At 41.8% G+C, this 17,577-nt stretch overlaps 2 protein-coding genes across 9 annotated transcripts in view; one reads left to right on the plus strand and one right to left on the minus strand.

Annotated features, from left to right (window-relative positions):
* Window positions 1–9,107, plus strand: part of med25 (mediator complex subunit 25) — a 45,123-nt gene extending 36,016 nt beyond the window's left edge. For all 4 annotated transcript variants that reach the window (XM_048521237.2, XM_048521238.2, XM_048521239.2 and 1 more), the window contains 2 exons: window positions 1,832–2,036; window positions 5,925–9,107. In XM_048521237.2, the coding sequence (XP_048377194.1) occupies window positions 1,832–2,036; window positions 5,925–6,028 (309 nt within the window). In that variant the 3' untranslated portion in view covers window positions 6,029–9,107. The remainder of the gene's footprint in view (window positions 1–1,831; window positions 2,037–5,924) is intronic.
* A 1,152-nt stretch (window positions 9,108–10,259) lies between these two features.
* si:ch211-51c14.1 (protein kinase C and casein kinase substrate in neurons protein 3) overlaps window positions 10,260–17,577 on the minus strand; it is a 67,752-nt gene continuing 60,434 nt past the window's right edge. For 4 of the 5 annotated variants that reach the window (XM_048521485.2, XM_048521484.2, XM_048521483.2 and 1 more), the window contains one exon: window positions 10,260–13,649. In XM_048521485.2, coding sequence (XP_048377442.1) covers window positions 13,537–13,649 — 113 coding nt within the window. In that variant the 3' untranslated portion in view covers window positions 10,260–13,536. The remainder of the gene's footprint in view (window positions 13,650–17,577) is intronic. The other variant, XM_048521486.2, reaches the window with a different exon arrangement.

The following is a 17,577-nucleotide window of genomic DNA, read 5'->3' on the forward strand; positions in this document are numbered from 1 at the left end:
ATTAGTGAACCAGATAGGATTTAAGATAATCGGTTGTTTCATTGTCACCATTGCAAGTTTTTAAACTCAGTTAATAAAATCTGGAACTAAGTTCCACCAGATGCCTTGTTGGAACATGAGCCCAGGTCCCCAGAACAGTAACCTGACCCTCTGAATTGCTAGTCCTGTAATTTTACCATTTCGCTACATGGACCCTTAATTCTTAAAAATTCTTGGTGTATTATCTGATGGGCTTAATACCGCTGCACTCATTATAAGTCAGGACTGTTGCCACTAGATTTTGAAATTTGAATGTGGGATTTCCCTATAAATGGTGTATTGGTGCCAAGGACAATTCCCAAGTCTCCAAGCTGTTAAATTTCCAACTGAGCAAATGGCAAGAGTGAAGTGCACTAATGACTCAAGTTTCTGTACTCAACATTTCCAGAGCTTAATGTTGAGATGACCTTCTGACACTTGTAGTATAGCTCATGGATTTAGATTCCAGTTCTCCACCTGCACTTTGAATGCAGTTTTTTGCTGTGAACCTGGCACCAAGCTCTTGATCCTTTAGTGTTTGAGAATGGTGACGGTGCTGGTGAATATTCTTCATGCACGGGATGAAGGCATCGCTGGCTAGGCAGCATTTATTGCCCATCCCTAATTTCCCAGAGGGCAGGTAAGAGCCAACCATCAACCACATTGCTGTGCGTCTGGTGTCACCTGTAGGCCAGACCAGGTAGGGAAGGCAGTTTCTTTCCCTAAAGGATATTAGTGAACCAGATGGATTTTTTCCCAACAATCGACAATGGGTTCACAGTTTTTGACTCTTGGTTCCAGATATTTCATTGAATTCAAATTCCACCGACTGCCGTGGCGTGATTTAAACCTACATCCCCAGGATGTTATCTGGGAACCAGGATTAACAGTCCAGCAATAACACCACTAGGCTATCACCATCCCCTGAAGGAGAGATTGGTCACCTGATTGTACTGTAGTAGTAGGATGGGGGATACTTTTGTATGCAAATATTTTGTAAAATGGGAGGGTCAGCTTATTTTGGCATTGACCAGGTGAAATTTGACTTGCTATGACTTGCTTTAATTGAATTGCAGCCAGTGGTGACTTTGGTACTTTGAGGAAGCAACAAGTAGTGACATCTGGCTATTTAGGATGGGTTGTTTTAAGGTCCTTGACATCAGCTGAATGAGTTCTGAAGGGACTTTCAGCTGTACCAGTGGCTTAGTGGTTAGCACCGCGGCCTCTCAGAGCCAGGGACCTGGGTTTGAATCCACCCTCTGACGACTGTCAGCATGGAGTTTGCACATTCGAACAATATCTTTGTGAATTTCCTCCATTGCTCCGGTTTCCTCCCACAGTCCAAAGATGTGCAGGCTAGGTGGATTGGCCATGCTAAAATTGCCCATAGTGTTCAGGGGTGTGTAGATTAGTGGATGGGTCTGGGTGGGATGCTTTGAGGGTCAGTGTGGACTTGTTGGGCAACACGGCCCGTCTCCATACTGTAAGGATTCTATGATCTATGTATCCGCAACACTGTCAAAATTTAACTTTCTGTCTGTGTACGTTGCTGTTTATTGTACAGTCAGATGCAGAAAATGTTTGCATTTACATATTACTAGTCCTGGAATAGATCAGAAAATTGAGATTCTAAAAGTTAATTTTAATATTCATAACAGTTGATGGTGTATAGTGTAAGCCCAAAAATAGCTTCCAAACCACCTCATTTTGCTAGATGAACTTCCTCCTCCTCCTCCCATTTTTGAATAATTGATTTTGTCTAATTGTTTTAGTCTTGTAATTTTTTTTTCATTCTGTGATGTTTTTGATTCAGTCTCAGAGTGGAGTTCCACAGCCACAACAACCTATGCACCATATCCAGCAGCAAGCTTCTCAGATGCTGTCCCATCAGTCCATGGGTCAGCAGATGTCCCATCACCCTCAAGGACAACAACTCCAGATGCAAGGGCAACAGCTAATGCACCAAGGTCCTGGGCAACCATGGGGCAACCAGATGGCTCAACGCCCACCTTTACAAGGTAAGAAAATTCAAAGCCTGAACAGTTAGTATAAAAGTTTGTGCAGATTACCTTGTAAAGAGAACCATAATGCACAGGAAAAATTGGATGAATGAAAGTTGCGTGCGAGTACATTCGTAGATAGTGGAAATATATCTGTTTGCCAGTCATAAAGTATCAGAATCCATCTGGATGAATGTTATTAGAGACAATATAAACAGTCTCATTCTTGGTATTGGATGTAATGCTAAAGATGCACTTGGATATGAGAAATTGTATCGATGTGAAGGAATGAAGTATACAAATAAGCTTTTGTCTCTTCCTAGAGGACACCATCTTGCATGGGACCATGGAAAGAAGTGTCAGTACAATTGGCTTAGTGATGGGATGAAAGAGGAGCAATGAAGGGGCCTCTAAGTCACCAGTAATTATTATCACTAAGCAGCCAGGGAACAGGGGTATCACCAGCAACTCATGGGAAGAGATGGGAGGGCATCTGGGAGAGTCTTTTTGTCAGTTGTTCACAAGTAAGGGAGTCTAATTCTCTACAAAGAATTCCTAGTTTAACTAAAGAACATGTGATTCTTTTAATTTGGATTAAAATTTTCAGTGTGTCTGAATCTGCTATTGATAATTGTGTGACACACCTTAAACGAGTCTCCCATATCCCTTTGAAATTCTAAATATCACTCAAAACCTACCTGTTTGACTAAGCTTTTGGCACTTGTATGGCTTGATTTCTTTGCTTTTTATGTCCTTGGTAACGTCATTGGAATGTTTTGTCTCTCTCCCTCTTCCCCTCCATTACTGTGTTGGCAGAATGTGCAGGTTGACAGTTAACCTGTTTGACTGCCATGGGCATACCTTGCATGTCCAAGCCCTGAAGTAGAACTCTGACCTGGAGCTAAAAACTGAAAGGCATCAAGGCACACACAATACAACAGCTTAGATACCCAAGGCCCTCCAAACCAGCTTCCTCTCCCCTGCCTTCTGACTCCATCCCCTTCCCCAACCCCAGCCCTGTCATGTATTTACTATCCTGCCTGACCTTCCACTGTCCGATGCTGAATGTTCTGTACTTGGCAAAGGTTTCAGTTTTATCTCTCTGAGCTCACATTAAAGACTTTGGGGCACAACATGAAGTTGAACTCTTCTTCCTTCACTTCTTCCTTGCCTGTTTCTTTAGGTAAGGGTCCCCTTTGCCCATCTCCAACACCCTCACTCCACCTGGATCCCTCCCTCTGGCCTTCTACCTGCAGTCAACCAGTTCATTTGAGAACTGTTGCCCTGACATTGGCCAGTTCAATTTCTCTGCTCCCCCTCCCCCACTCCCACCATTGCAACCTATCCTTCCAGGACTGACTGCACTCCAAGCTGTCAGATTCAACTCTGACTTAGTTGTCAGCCTGCTGATAAGGGTGGTCTGTTGTCTGGCGGACTGACCTCTACTTTGCAGAGGCTGAGTTCCAGCTTTCAGATACCTCTTGCTATCCCTCCCTGGACCATGACCCCACCATGGAACATGAGGCCATTGTGCCACTACGGTCAGTAACCTCCTTTTCATCTGGTGATTGTCTCCCATGAAACTTACACTCCTTGCCCCCCAACACTTCTACCCCCCACTGCCTCCAAGCTGACAGTCCCCCAACCCCGCACAGCTCACATTCATCTCTTTTCCAAGATCCACAAACAGGACAGACGCTTTGCTTCTGCCTGCTACCCGCCCACAGAACTCCTCATCCCTACCTTGACTCGGTATTTTCTCCCCGGTCCAGTCCCTGTCCACTTAGATCTGCAATTCCTTTCTGCCAGTTCAGAATTTCCAGTTTATGGACTCCAGCTGCCTCCGTTTTACTGCAGTCTATATATACATTCATTCCCCAACAGGATGATCTAAGGGCTGTATGCTTCTTCGTGGAGCAAAGACCTGAACCGATTCTATCCACAACCAGCCTCCTCTGCCTAGCTGAGCTAACCCTCATCCTGAACAATTTCTCTTGACTCCTGTCACTTTTTTTCAGACCAAAAGGTTAGCCCTGGGTACTCAAGTGAGCCCCAGTTATGCTGCTGCTTTTGTGGGGCACATGGCACAGTCCAGCCCCTACCCACAACTCTTTCTCTGGTATATCGACAGCTTCATCAGTGCTGCTTCCCTCTTTCACTTGGAATTGGAAAAGACTGTTAATTATGCTTCCAATTTGTGGCCCGGACTCCCCCCTTCCCTTGCTTGACACGTGTTTCCATTTTTGGGGATAGACTGGCCACGAATATCCATTGCAAACCCACTGATTCCCACAGTTATAAAAACAGAAATTCAGCAGGTATGGCAGTATCTGTGCATTAAAAATCAGTGTTAACGTTTTGGGTCTGGTGACCCTTCCTCAGAACTGTTACCGCACTTGAAACGTAAACTCTGATTTTTCTTTTCCCCCTCACAGATGCTGCTAGATCTGCTGAGTTTTTCTAGCAACTTCTGTTTTTGTTCCTGATTTACAACATCTTGAGTTCTTTCAGTTTTGATTTCCCCCCAGTTACCTTGACTGTACATCTTCAGACCCTGCTTCTTGTAAAGACTCTATTCTGTTCTCCCATTTCTTCCACTGGTGTCTCTGAAATGCCCACCTTTTTCCTCAGATGAGGGTTCCCCAGCACCGTTGTCAACTGGGCCCTCAGCCAGGTCCGACCCATCTCCTGCACTTTGACCCTCAACCCTGTCTTTCCGCCCGCAACAGCTATAGGCCTCCCCTTGTCCTTACGAAACCATCCCACCAGCGTTCACATTGAAAGGATCGTTAGCTGTCATTTCCACCACCTCCAGCGAGATGCCACCACCAGATGCGTATTCCCCTACCCTCACTTGTCTGCCTTCGGGGGCTGTTCCCTCTGAGTCACTCTGGTCCACTTCACAATCTGAACACGGGAACCTGCCCCTTCAGCATCCAAGGGCCCAAGTACACCACCCAGGCGACGCAGTGCTTTGCCTGCTCGCAGTGCGATCCCCTGTACATTGGGAAAAACTAAGCTTAGACCACATGACCTCTTCGCAGAACATGTACAGACTGTCCAAAGAAAAGACCCTGAGCTTCCAATTGTCTGTCGCTTCCACACAGTCCCCTGTTCACTGGCCAGTATCTGTCTCAGGTTTGCTGCAGTGCTGCAGTGAAGCTCAGCGCATGCTGGAGAAACAGCACCTCCTTTTTCACTGAAGGACCCTCCAGCCTTCTAGACTCAATAGTGAGTTCAACAACTTTAGGGATTATGCTGATCCATATCCTTATTCCAACCCCAACAAACCAGGCCTTGTTATCATTTTTTTTTGCACACAACCCATTGTTAGTCACTAACAGTCCCCATTAATTGCCAGATCATTATCCACTCCTTTGTATGTCCAGTTGTTGTTCTCTCTCTTTGGTGTCTATCCCTATCTATCATTTACTCTTTATCTCCTCCTGCCACCCTATCATCAGCATGTAAACCAACAAGTTCTGAGGAATGATTATTGGACCCAAAATGGTAACTCTGATTCCTTTCCACAGATGCTGCCAGACCTGCTGAGCTTTTCCAGCAATTTCTGTTTTTGTTTCTGACCTGGAGCCACAAGATTTCCTTGTTATGTTAGAAGTGCTACAGAAATACATTTTGAGTTGTTGAGTGAATAAAAAGAAACTGAGTCAATTGAAGTTTCTAAAACACGTCAGGCTAGATGAGATTTGTAGGATCTTTTCAGATGTCAGTGATTTTGGAATTGGATATTGTACAAAATCCAGTGGGGAAACTCTTGTGGTTTTGAAGTTCCTTCCTGGGCTTATCTTTATTTTTCTGGATTTGTAGCTTAAGGCTTGTATTTACACTCTGGTGGTTCATCCATGGTTGTGATGGCCCTTTTTTCTGTACCCTTTAAATCTGCAGGCCAGATGATGATGAATGCAGGCCCACGGGGCCCAGTACCTCAAGGTGGATTGCAGCAAGGCACCAGTCTGTTGGAAGAAGAGATTCTGATGGATCTAATCTAAAAGCTTCCCAAGTCTGACTTCTCTATGTGCAGGGTCTGGACATGACATACGGAAGTCCAAACTGGGAGTCATCAAGATGAACTTTTTGTCCTGTAAGGACAATCAAAAGAAAATTCACAATTGACTTGCTATCCTGTTTAAATGGGCTAGTGGTAGGAGATGGATGAGTCTTTTTTTAAATATTAGGTTTTCCCAAATCAGTAGAGGTTGTGTGGATCAGGCAACCTGATTGGTACTAAACCACTTTTTAAGAAAGATTCAAGATGCATTTGAGTGCTGCATCCGCAGTAGTTTGAAGGTTGCTTTCATTTTGTTTGTTTTTGCCCATGTGTATTGATCTGATTACTGTAGTTTTTAAAAAAATAATGTATTTAATTTTATTTTTGAGAAAAGGCAACCTGTGTCTGTTTTTTTGTTTCTTCTTTACATCCTCTTTAGTCAGCAGATCTGAAAATAGTCTCCAAGTAATCGACATTGTAACTAGGGCTGCTGGCTTGACCCATGACGTTGGCAGTCAGTAGAGATCATGCTGTCGACTCTAAAGGCTGCTTTGCTGACGCTGCAAGTTCGCTGAATGCTTCAGTAGCTCTTAAGAACTGATGTCTCCACATCAGAGTCTACACTTGTAAGTATGAAAAAGAGAACTTTTTCTTCTGAAGAAAATGAGAATAACCAGTTTTCATATTAAAAGTTTTTAGATGTGTCACAAACAGTTAAAGTTTTGGTCTCTGTCTAGTCTCATGACTAACATGGGGTAACATGGATCTGGACTTGCAAGGGAGTGAGAAGTAAGCTATTGAAGTGTAGATGAATTCAGGGATAAAAATGGGTGAGTGTTTTGCCAGGGTGCATTGAAGAAGTGCAGCTTTGTTTGCTGACTTGGATGGTTCCTTTGTCTACTTCCATTTAAGTTTCAGCTTTCAGTGGTTGCCTTTCTTTTCGTTATGTGATGAAGCATGGCTTTGATTTCCCATTTTCACTATGCATTGTTCCATAAAATTCCGTATCCAGAACATAAGACAAATGAAGTGGTGTTTACAATTGCAAGACCAAAAAGAACTCCCTTTTTATTTGAAAGGAAATGACATCCAGAAAAGTGTCAGTATTTTAGGTGTTTGGGAGTTGAAACACTACTGAGATCTCCTGTATTGGGCAAGGTGTAGGGCAGCAATAGGAGTTGGCCAAGGTGCAGTAAGATGATTTGACATCTGGATGGTTGCATTTGAGCTACAGTGTATAAGAGGGTGATGCAAGGCAGACAAGCATGGCATACCGTGACAGCAGATCTCATTGGTAAGAGTAGTTACCAGCAGCTACATTATCCCTCCCACACTCTTCTCCCCCAACACTTCTCACTGCTCAGTTAGGCACCCTCCTGTCCACTTGGGGTTCAAGTCCCACTCGAGAGACTTTACAAAATCTAAACTAACACTCTGCAGTTGTGAGGGAGATACCTTTTTTTGGATATGTTAAACTGATGCCCTGTCAGATGGGTGTAAAAATATGCTGATAGCACTATTCTGAAGAAGGATAGGGAGTAAAGCAAATAATCAGGTCAATTATCTCAGCTGTCCTTGGGAATCTCATTTCAAATTTTGTTGTTACAACTACAGTAATGACTTTAATGATTCTGAAGCACTGTAGGGCATCCTGTGACATGAAACATGCTATATAAGTTCAAGTTTGTTCCATGACAGTTAAGATGCTCAATGTTGGAGGTTCCTGGATTCTCAATTTGTCTACCTTCACTTGGAAGAATGCATTCAACTTATACTGCCATTTTCTCCTAGCAAGTAGCCCAACTCACTGTCATGCTCACCGGGGAGAAGCGCCCCTTTCAATGGATTCTATTTCACGCAGGATATCCTGATATTAAATGGTACCACTCCAGAAACACTTCTCAGATGAGCAAAGTTAATTTGGTTCATATTTCATTTGTAAAGTTCCTAAGCAGTAGTTCTCATTTATTTTAATCCCCAACTGAATTAACTTGGGCTGTCCCATGGGGCCTGATTTCCTCTTGGTCCGGAGTACCAGTACTTCAGCCAAGTGCCTGCAATTTCTGGGTGAGTACTGGCAGAACATTTGACCTGAAACAGGTTTTATGAGCACCAGTCTGGTTCGTTAACTCAGCACAAGCTAGCCATCAAACCTGGTGACCTTCTGTTCATCACAACTGGTCATTCAATGTCTGAACCATGAGTATATCAGGAAAGCTGGAATGTACTATTTCAACACAGTACTTAAGATACAGAGCTGGGTATTCAGTCTAGCAGTTCAGTGTCAGTGTTTATGCTCTTCCCACGATTCTTCTCACTCCATCAAAATAACCTTCTTTTCCTTTCTCCTTCTGATTACTGCACTTCCTCTTAAATGTTTCAGCATCGTGCTTACCATTAGGGCAGCCAACACAAAAATGACCAGTCTGACCTGGATTGCTAATCTTTGAAACCTTGAATTTCAAGATGAGTAAGAGAATCAAGTCAAACAATCTGCATTTTTAGCTTGCTATGGGTTTTTCAATAAATAATAAGGTTCCCTACAACATTTGAGAGTCCTGTCTATGGGGAATTAAATATTCTTGTCTGTTCAATTGGCCATCTCAAGAAATGAACCTTGTTAACAGTATCATTCAGGGCACTAAATTTAATGCTGGCTTTTTAAAAATTGATTTAATTCTCATTTTTTATGAGAATAAATAAAAACTAGTTTATTGCAGTTACAAGTTCCACATTTTTAACACTGCTATTTGACAGGAATGGTACCCAATAGTATACTGCTGTACACAGTTAATGTTCAGAGGAAGTGTGCATTCCCCACCCACTGCCTTCCCTCTGCATGTCCCTGACTGGCCTTTTCACATTTTCGGAGAGATGGATTTTTATTCAATGTGGCATCATCTTCATGTCTTTTTTTTTAACGTGTTGTCTCTTGGTGTTGTGGTTTATATCCTTCAGATGTTGTGCAGAAATTCTGGAAGTGTTTGTAATGTGTATCAAGGGATGAGAAGAGGAATAATGTGCTAAGTGAACGCTGTATAGTTTCATTTCAGATCATAAATAAATTTATTCTTAATGGCTGCTTGTTTTCTGTTCCCTTCCATGTTTCAACAACTTGTATCTCTGCAGCATTGTGGTTGACTTTTGCCTGTCCTATGGACAATTAAGGATGGGCAGTAAATGCTGGCCTATCATTATCTGGTGAATGAATAAAGTAGGTGACAGGGCTGAAATGGGTGTAAAATGAAAAAAAGGATATTGCTGAAAGGATTGATTTAATAGACCTTGAGGAATTGTTGCAAAAAAGGAGTTTGCGTTCCAGAGTGTAGTACCTAAGAGTGTCACTCCTGATAATGAGCCAGAAGGGGAAAGAGTAGACTCATGGTGAGCTTGATTTGGAACTACAGAGGGTGCAAGCTGAGAGTTTGGCTGGAGAATGGACTCCATAGGATGGAGTCAAACAGTGAATAGAATGTGTAATTTTGAATGATTATAGCAGGAACATCAAGCTGACAGAAGTAGATTCAGATAGTCCTATCACGAATCCCTGATGCTACTGACTCTCCTTTGGAGTGCTGTCCCAAAAGCATTTATTGGCAACTAACTCTAGTTAACCAGAGTAGTCTGATTCAGATCCAACCTCAACTGGTGTCATCGAGTGGCTTTTTAAAAAACTTACTTATGGGACATAGGTGTCACTGGCTGGCCGGTGTATTTTCCCATTCTTAGTTGCCCTTGAAGGCTGTGATGTGCCGTGTTCTTGAACCGTTGGAGTCCACATGCTGTAGGTTAATCCATAATGTCATTAGGGAGGGATTTCCAGGATTTTGATCCAGCAACAGTGAAGGAACGGTGATATATTTCCAATTTGGGATGGTGAGGGCCTTAGGAGGGAATCTTGCAGGTGATTGAGTTTTCATACTTCTACTACCTTTTCCCTCTAGATGGAAGTCATTCCAGATTTGGAAGGAGCTGTCTAAGAATCTTTGGTGAATTTCTGCAGTACATGGTACTGCTACTGAACTTCCAGCAGGGAATGCTGAATAGCGAAGCAGTTGGGAACTCTCGCTGACCTTTTTACCTCCTGTTTTTCTACCCCTCGACTTCATCCATATCACTGAATTGCATATTGTTTTTAGGTGTTACAAAGGAACTAAACAGCCCCTTGTCAACCATTTGTTGGTAAAGGAACCTGAAGCCAGCTGAAGAAGATTAATCTTTTAATCAAGGTGCATTGTTGTCAAACTTTTATTCACAAGCATTTGCAGTGTCAATATACAGAGAATTGCAAATGTAGCTTCCTGTTGGTTAACACGTTTCTGTAGTACAAGTGAGGAGACAAAAACAAGAGCTGTAGCAATGGTATGTTCTTGCTTAGACAGTCTGAAAGATATGAAGTTGAGATGGAGCAGAAGATTAAACCTCTAAAGGCAGCCTAACAAGATGACCTTTAGATTCTCTGGGCCTTGGATGATTTATATCTGGAACTCTTGGACTGGTTAACTTTGTTTTAAGGAATGCAAATGTGCTCTCATTCTGAAGTTTATTCAGGTCTGATATATGTAAGTTCTTAGCAGATAGGTCAGATGAAACTGCGGTAGTTCTCTATGAGCAACACAATCACTTTATCGAGTTCTGTTCCTTCCTTGTGTCTAAAGCTTCTGACCCTTGTTTGGAAGCATGCTTAGAAGTCAAAGTCACATAGCAACAGGTTACAATCCAACGGGTTTATTTGAAATCACAAGCTTTTGGAATTCTGCTCCTTCATCAGGTGAAGTAACCTGAAATAAATCTGTTATCCAAACTTGGTGTCATGTGACTTCTGACCTTGCTCACCCTCGTCCCATACCAGCACCTCCACATTATGGAAGAATGCTGACACACATAACAAGATCTCTGTGGTACCTCAGCCACATGGGCTGCCCTCAATGTTGGTGGCCCTGACGGTGAACATTAACAAACTATTCTACTGTAGAGTGAAGATCACATGATCTTGGTCCCACCCAATATCCATTCATGTTTGAGGCGGGGCCCTGCAAGGCTCACCAGAAACATGTATTTACTTTTCCTATCACCAACCAAGGAGATCTGAAATCTAATTGTTGCTCTGCTTAACGGTTTCACCTAATATGAGGAATTGAACCTGGAACCCTACTGGTGGTGATGAGCGAGTAACACATAAAGAGTTCCCTCTTTTATCATTTTGGAATAGCAGTTTGATTAAAACAATATAACTTCAGCAAAAGCCTTTCAACAATGGAGGTAGAACGCTGAGGCTAAATTAGATGAGGTCTCTGCTCACCACAATTTCCTTTACACTTTATTCCTATTTCTGAGGTACGATCCTGTTTTACAGAGAAATTTCATATTTTTATGATACAGAATGATTGTGAATGCTGAACATCTGAAATGAAAGCCAGGAATGACTGGAAAATCCCACTAGTAACAGAAAAGACATGAGTTAATGTATTGGTGATGCTGTGTCAGAATTGATAGGCTCTGAATTTCTTTGAGGTTGTCTGGGCTGTGTATTTCTAGCATCTTTTTGGATTTAATTGAAATCAAGGCCAGATGTCCATTTCAAATGGGTGCAAGTGACCGTGAGGTCATAGGAAGCAGAGGAACCACCTTAGACTCAACATTTCCAGCTCCTCAGTACCTTACTTCTCAATCTGTAATACTATAGGGTTAATTTATACTAGTCATTTGCAGAAATTAAAACTTGCCCAGTAATCTGGACCACACTAATGCAACCTGTCACTTTCTTGAAAGCATTCTAAAATCCTCCAAGCTGATTTCCGGTTGCCTAAATTATCCACTCTGGCGCAGTCGTTCTTTCTGCCTGAGCGCGCAAGCCATCTCGGGAATATATGAGAGTCAGAGTTGTACCACACAGAAACAGATCCTTCAGTCCATCTCGTCCATGTCAACCAGATATCCTAAATTAATCTAGTCCCATTTGCTAGCATTTGGCCCATATCTGTCTAAACTCTTCCAATGCACCCATCCAGATGCCTTGTCAAATGTTGTAATTTAGCCATCTCCACCACTTTCTCTGAGCGCTCATTCCATACACGCACCACCCTTTGTGTGAAAACGTTGCTCCTCAGGTTTCCCCTTAAATCTTTCCCCTCTCACCTTAAACCCACGCCATCTAGTTTTGGACTCCCCTACCCTGGGGAAAAGACATTAGCTATTCACCCCATCCATGTCCCTCATGATTTTATGAACCTCTAAGGTTACCCCCAATCATCTTTGTTTTTATAACGCTATCCAATGTACCATGCTAAGTCGTGTAGATGCTACATACAACACTGCCATTTGTCGTGGCCTGTGATAGTGGTGTGCTTTAGATTAGATTCCCTTAGTTTAATCATCTATAAATAAGTGTGTGTGCTCAAAGTTAATCATCTATTTAAGATGGTGGATGTCTGAGTGACTCAGTAGAAAAGGTCTGGGTACTACCCAGACTTTGTTTTAATTTGGTTGTTAAGACCCTATAGTTGCTGTCTGGTAGAAAAGAAGCAAATCAGCCAGGGCTTTTGATTGCTTTTTCATGGTTGATGTAAAGTATTTCATAGTTTTGCAGTGAGTGAGGGTGAGAGCTTTATCTTTTGCATTGAGGGGTGTGCACGTTTTGGGAGTGTAAAACAAAATAGGATTAAAGCAGGGGTGTTCTAGTATAATGTTCATCACATTACAGGTTTACAAATTTTGCAAGTGATTTACTTGTGCTTCTGCCAATCCTATTATGTAAATAAGTGAAGGCATGAGAAATTTGCAAAGTGTATGAAGTTTGAAACTTGCATTCAGTCATTCAAAATAGCTCCAAATGCACCTTTTAAATGTATCTGGTCTATTGAGAGATGAGAGAATTCCAACATCAGGGAGCTACCATTTTATCTCAAATCATTCAATTCTTAAGTTTCCTCCTATCCATTTTGTCTCCTGTACAAGTGACATGATGCAGTTTTGTGGGGAAGCTGGCTAGGGGTTGTAGATATCCTGAGAATAGAAATTAATTGACCTCCCACAGGGGTTATGTTTGTTTAACCCAGGGTCTTTTGTTCCCATTGCTATTGTGAATGCAGGTCCCATTCCTTGTGTTGCCAAATTTGGATTGGTTACTTGACAGAGATCCTGTTAGTGACCTGTGTATTTTTTTTAAACTGATAATCTGGTTCATTTACAAGATTAACTCTTCCTGCTCCTCAAGCAATCTTCTCTGCTGCCTGTGGATCTCTGGCTCAGTAAATTCCCTGTCCAATGCTCGAACACTAATCTAGCTCCCCTGAATTTTGTGGGCACAGTTAGTCCTCCCAGCCAAAAATGTTAGCATTCACAGGCTAATTTTTTTTTAAAGTTAGTCATAGTAATGAAAAATAAAGTTTAAACAGTATTTTTTTAAAGCGGTATCAGTGGAGAAACACTGTCTTTGATATAGGTCCTGGTGGTGATGCCTTCATATTAAATATCAACTTTTTTTTTAAGCAGCATTCACACTGCCTACTACTGTATAACTTCTACATAGTTTGCTGGGTATAGTCCAATGCGGCCTCCATCAAGATAACCTTTACACCATCCTTGCTCATCCTCGTCCTCTACTTTAGTCAGTTCCTGACCTGAAAACCAAGCACAAAAAGTCTGATGAAAGCAGCATTAAGAATCGAAAAGACAACCTGTTGCAAAGTTTAAATTGTATTCCATATCATTCATCATTTGGAATGGGGTGGGGAAGTGAGGACCAACATGGGAAACTAGGAAGGCAATGGCCTCGTGGTGTTATCGCTAGACTATTAATCCAGAGACTAAGGTAATATCTTGAGGACTCCAGTTTGCATTCTTCCACAGCAGATGATGAAATTTGAATTCAATTTATTAAAAAACTGGAATTAAGAGTCAAATAATAACCATTAATCTGTTGCTGATTGTCAAGAAAATTCCATCCAGTTCACTAATGTCCTTCAAAGGAAAGAAACTACATTCCTTACCTTGTTTGGCCTACTTGTGACTCCAAACCCACAGTAATGTGCTTTACTCTTAAGCTGTCTGCTGGGCAATTTGGAATTACCAATAAATGCTCACTTAACTATAAACACCCTCATCCCATGGATAAATGTATTTTTTTAAAAATTGATCCAAGGAATGTCCACCCTGAAGAAGTTTTGCTCTTCCAGCCTGATGAAGAGTCAGTTAGACTTGAAACGTTAGCTTCAGAGATAACGGGAACTGCAGGTGCTGGAGAATCTGAGATAACAAAGTGGTCTAGGCCCAAAACGTCAGCTTTTGTGCTCCTAAGATGCTGCTTGGCCAGCTGTGTTCATCTAGCTCCACACTTTGTTATCTTGAAATGTTAGCTTGCTGTGTCTCCAGGGATGCTGCCTGACTTGTGATTTCTAGCATTTTTTTTTGTTTTTGTTTGACCCGTGGTGTCATCCTGGTCCTTTGAAAAATGTCTTATTCAGTGAAGACCCACCTTTTCCACGTCATGAGGAAAATCTGTCCTTCACAAGTATATATCCAATCCCCATTGGAAGTGCATCTCAGATCATAAGAGCTACTCAAAAATTATCATCTTGTCTCATTATTTTACTCATGACATTAGATCTTTGTCCTCAAGCTGTTGATCCAGTGAAAACTGTTTCAATTTATTTAATCTACCAAAGCCACCTCATAAGATCTCCTCTTAAACTCCTCTCTTCTAAACAGAGCAGCTCCAACTTGTCTAGTCTCTCTAAGTAGCTGAAATCCTTCAAATCTGGTATAAGTTTGGTAAATCTGTTTCCCCTTCAAGCCCTTGACATCTTTCGTAAAGTGCATTACCCAGATTAGGCACTACTGTAGTTGAGGCCTAGTTCTGTCTTTAGAAATATAGTGTCAGAATAGTTTTACCATTATTCCAACAATCAAGTGAATGAATGTGCCACCCAGCCACTAAACAATGTGGGTCTGAATGCCATAGACTTTGTTTCTGATATGTGCTGTTCTGGTGATCTCAGCCAGTGGAAGTGGTTAGGTGGCTCCAGTCCAACCTTAATGAAATGGTGGGATTGAATCAGGCCAGGGGTCTCCATTACTTATTACCACCACTATCTTTTAGTTAGAAGCTGATGTCTCAGGACAACAGGTATTCTGACTCTGCTGTGAAGCATAATGCTTCCAAATAGCCCACAACCATTTCCACGTTCATGCATGGTGGGTACGGTAGGAGAGAAAATGTCACCATCTATTCAACTGTACCCCCAAGTCTAAAGGAGATGATTTTGAAGAGTACAATTTCCAATTTTTTCTGGTAATCTAAATGTCATAGATGCAGACTGACTTTCAACCGTGGGGTGTCAATTTTGGTTAGTAAATATGGCCAGTAATTTTATAATCTGCCATTGTTGGCCTGTAGATTTTGATTGTGGTTTTGCTATGAGCCAGTTTTTTTTTCCTGTTTGTTTGAAGTACTCCTATTTTATTGTCTTTTTTTAAACCCTGTCATTCTGTCTTCCAGACCACCACCACAACTCTAGCAGGAACTGCATATGGATGATGATGAGATAGTGAAGGGGGAGGGGCTTGGATTAGTTCACAGGTTGGCACAACATTGAGGGCCGAAGGGCCTGTTCTGTGCTGTATTGTTCTCTGTTCTATAACTGACAGTTTACTGAAGGGGCAGCAAACTGAGAATCCCCTTTATTTCCACCCCACTCCAGCAAAAGTTACCATCGGTAGAGTGTTCTGATAATGTAACGAAGGCTGAAGTAGTGACAATTGCCCAAGTGTCGCCTGTAGCCTTGTATTACGCCATTTTGCTTCTGGTTGCTTATCAAGGTGAGAATTATTAGAGCTTGAGAAGGGAACAGACTCCCTCCCTGGGCCAACATTAAGCACTTCTAGTTGAGGTGCAGCACAGTTAGGATCAGCGTAAAGCTAACTCTACTCGGCCCCAGCAACCTTCTTTAGCCTTTCTTGCAACAGTATGACATCTCCGTACTTTGTGAACTTCCTATTGGTCAGCAGTTGATCAAGGGTTGACCTTGAACCATGGACTGATATCTATTATGTTAAGACTTTCTGTAAGCTCAGCAGAAAAGAAACATCCTCCCAACAGCAATAAACTTAGATTTGACATCTCTAGTAATAAATGTCCAATGATATATTGCGTTAAAGAATGTGGACATTAAGCAAGACTTCAAGGAGAAAAGCGAAATACTGCAGATGCTGGAAATCTGAAACAAACACGAAAAAATGCTGCCAAGATTGGACTGGAAACTTTGGCTGTGCTGTTAGATTACCTAAGTTTCTTCAGTGTTTCACTGTGTTAGACTTCAGATACCTGACAAAGTAGTCAAAAAGATAGATTTTAGCAAAGATTTCAGAAATAAGAGTTAGAAAGGTGAGGAGAATTGTAAGCTAGCAGTTCCAGAAGAAGAGGATAGAGTTGGCTGAAAATTCTGTACACCATGTTGGATGATGAAAGTTGAACTGTCATGAGGTTGGAATCAGAAGCAAAGAGTAAAGGCCGAGAGAGTTTATAGAGATGGATGAATGAGACCCTGAAGGAAAATCAGGAATCTTTTTTAGTCTTTAATTCAGTATATTTTCCAGATGATCAATGGAGGTTGTTTCAGGGTAAGGTTGATAGATGAAGAGGTTGTCTTGGAGAAAAAGAGATGGACTTTGTGCATGAATTGGATTAAAGGAATGCTTGATAGAAGAGCTATGGAGAATTTAAATCTTGAAGTAATAAAAATAAAGCTCTAGAAAGGACATGGAGATCAAACAGAGAAGAAAAGGGACTAAAGAACGGAGCTGCCACACATACCATCAGAAGGAGATTTTTCAATGTCTTGATAGTGAATCTGGAGCCTTGGTTAGACCACATTTGGGAGTACTGTCACAAATTCAGGTGTTTGTGTAAAAAAAAAAGTTGAAAGGGAAAAAGGGGCAAAAGTTATTTGCTGGATTGAAGTCAGAATCGGGAGATTTTACTTAATAGGAAAGATTGAACAGACTTGGGGCTGTCTTCTCTGGAAGAGACGGGATTGCAAGAGCATGACTTGACAGAAGTGGCAAAGATTATGAAAGAGTTTGATAGGATAAACTTGGAAAATGTTGCCATTTATGAAGACATTAAGAGCTAGGGGGCTTGTAAATATAAGACAGTGATAAATGCAGTAGAGAATTCAAGTGTTTAGAATGGGAAAATTCTCACTGCATCTAGTGCTACTGACAGCGTGGATGGTCTTCAATGGGAAGCAGGATAAACTCATGAAGAGCACAGAAGTATACGGTGGTGAGATTACTCACAGAAGGAGGAGGCATGTGTGTGAACTAGTTGGGCCGAACGGTCTACTTTGTGCACTAAAATAGAAAGGAAGCAGTTTCAAGAGGGACGTAGCAACTGAAAGGATGTTTGTTTCCTGATAGTGAAGCATCGGGAAGGCTGCATCATTCAGCCCTGAAATGGTGTGCAGTGTCGTGTCTGTCACCTCCATGCCCTGTTGCACTATTTTCAGACTCCCTGGATTAGCTTTGAGAGAGGTAGGTTGTAAAAGTTTA

Source organism: Stegostoma tigrinum, chromosome 38 (assembly GCF_030684315.1).
Source record: "Stegostoma tigrinum isolate sSteTig4 chromosome 38, sSteTig4.hap1, whole genome shotgun sequence".
NCBI classification, from domain to species: domain Eukaryota; kingdom Metazoa; phylum Chordata; class Chondrichthyes; order Orectolobiformes; family Stegostomatidae; genus Stegostoma; species Stegostoma tigrinum.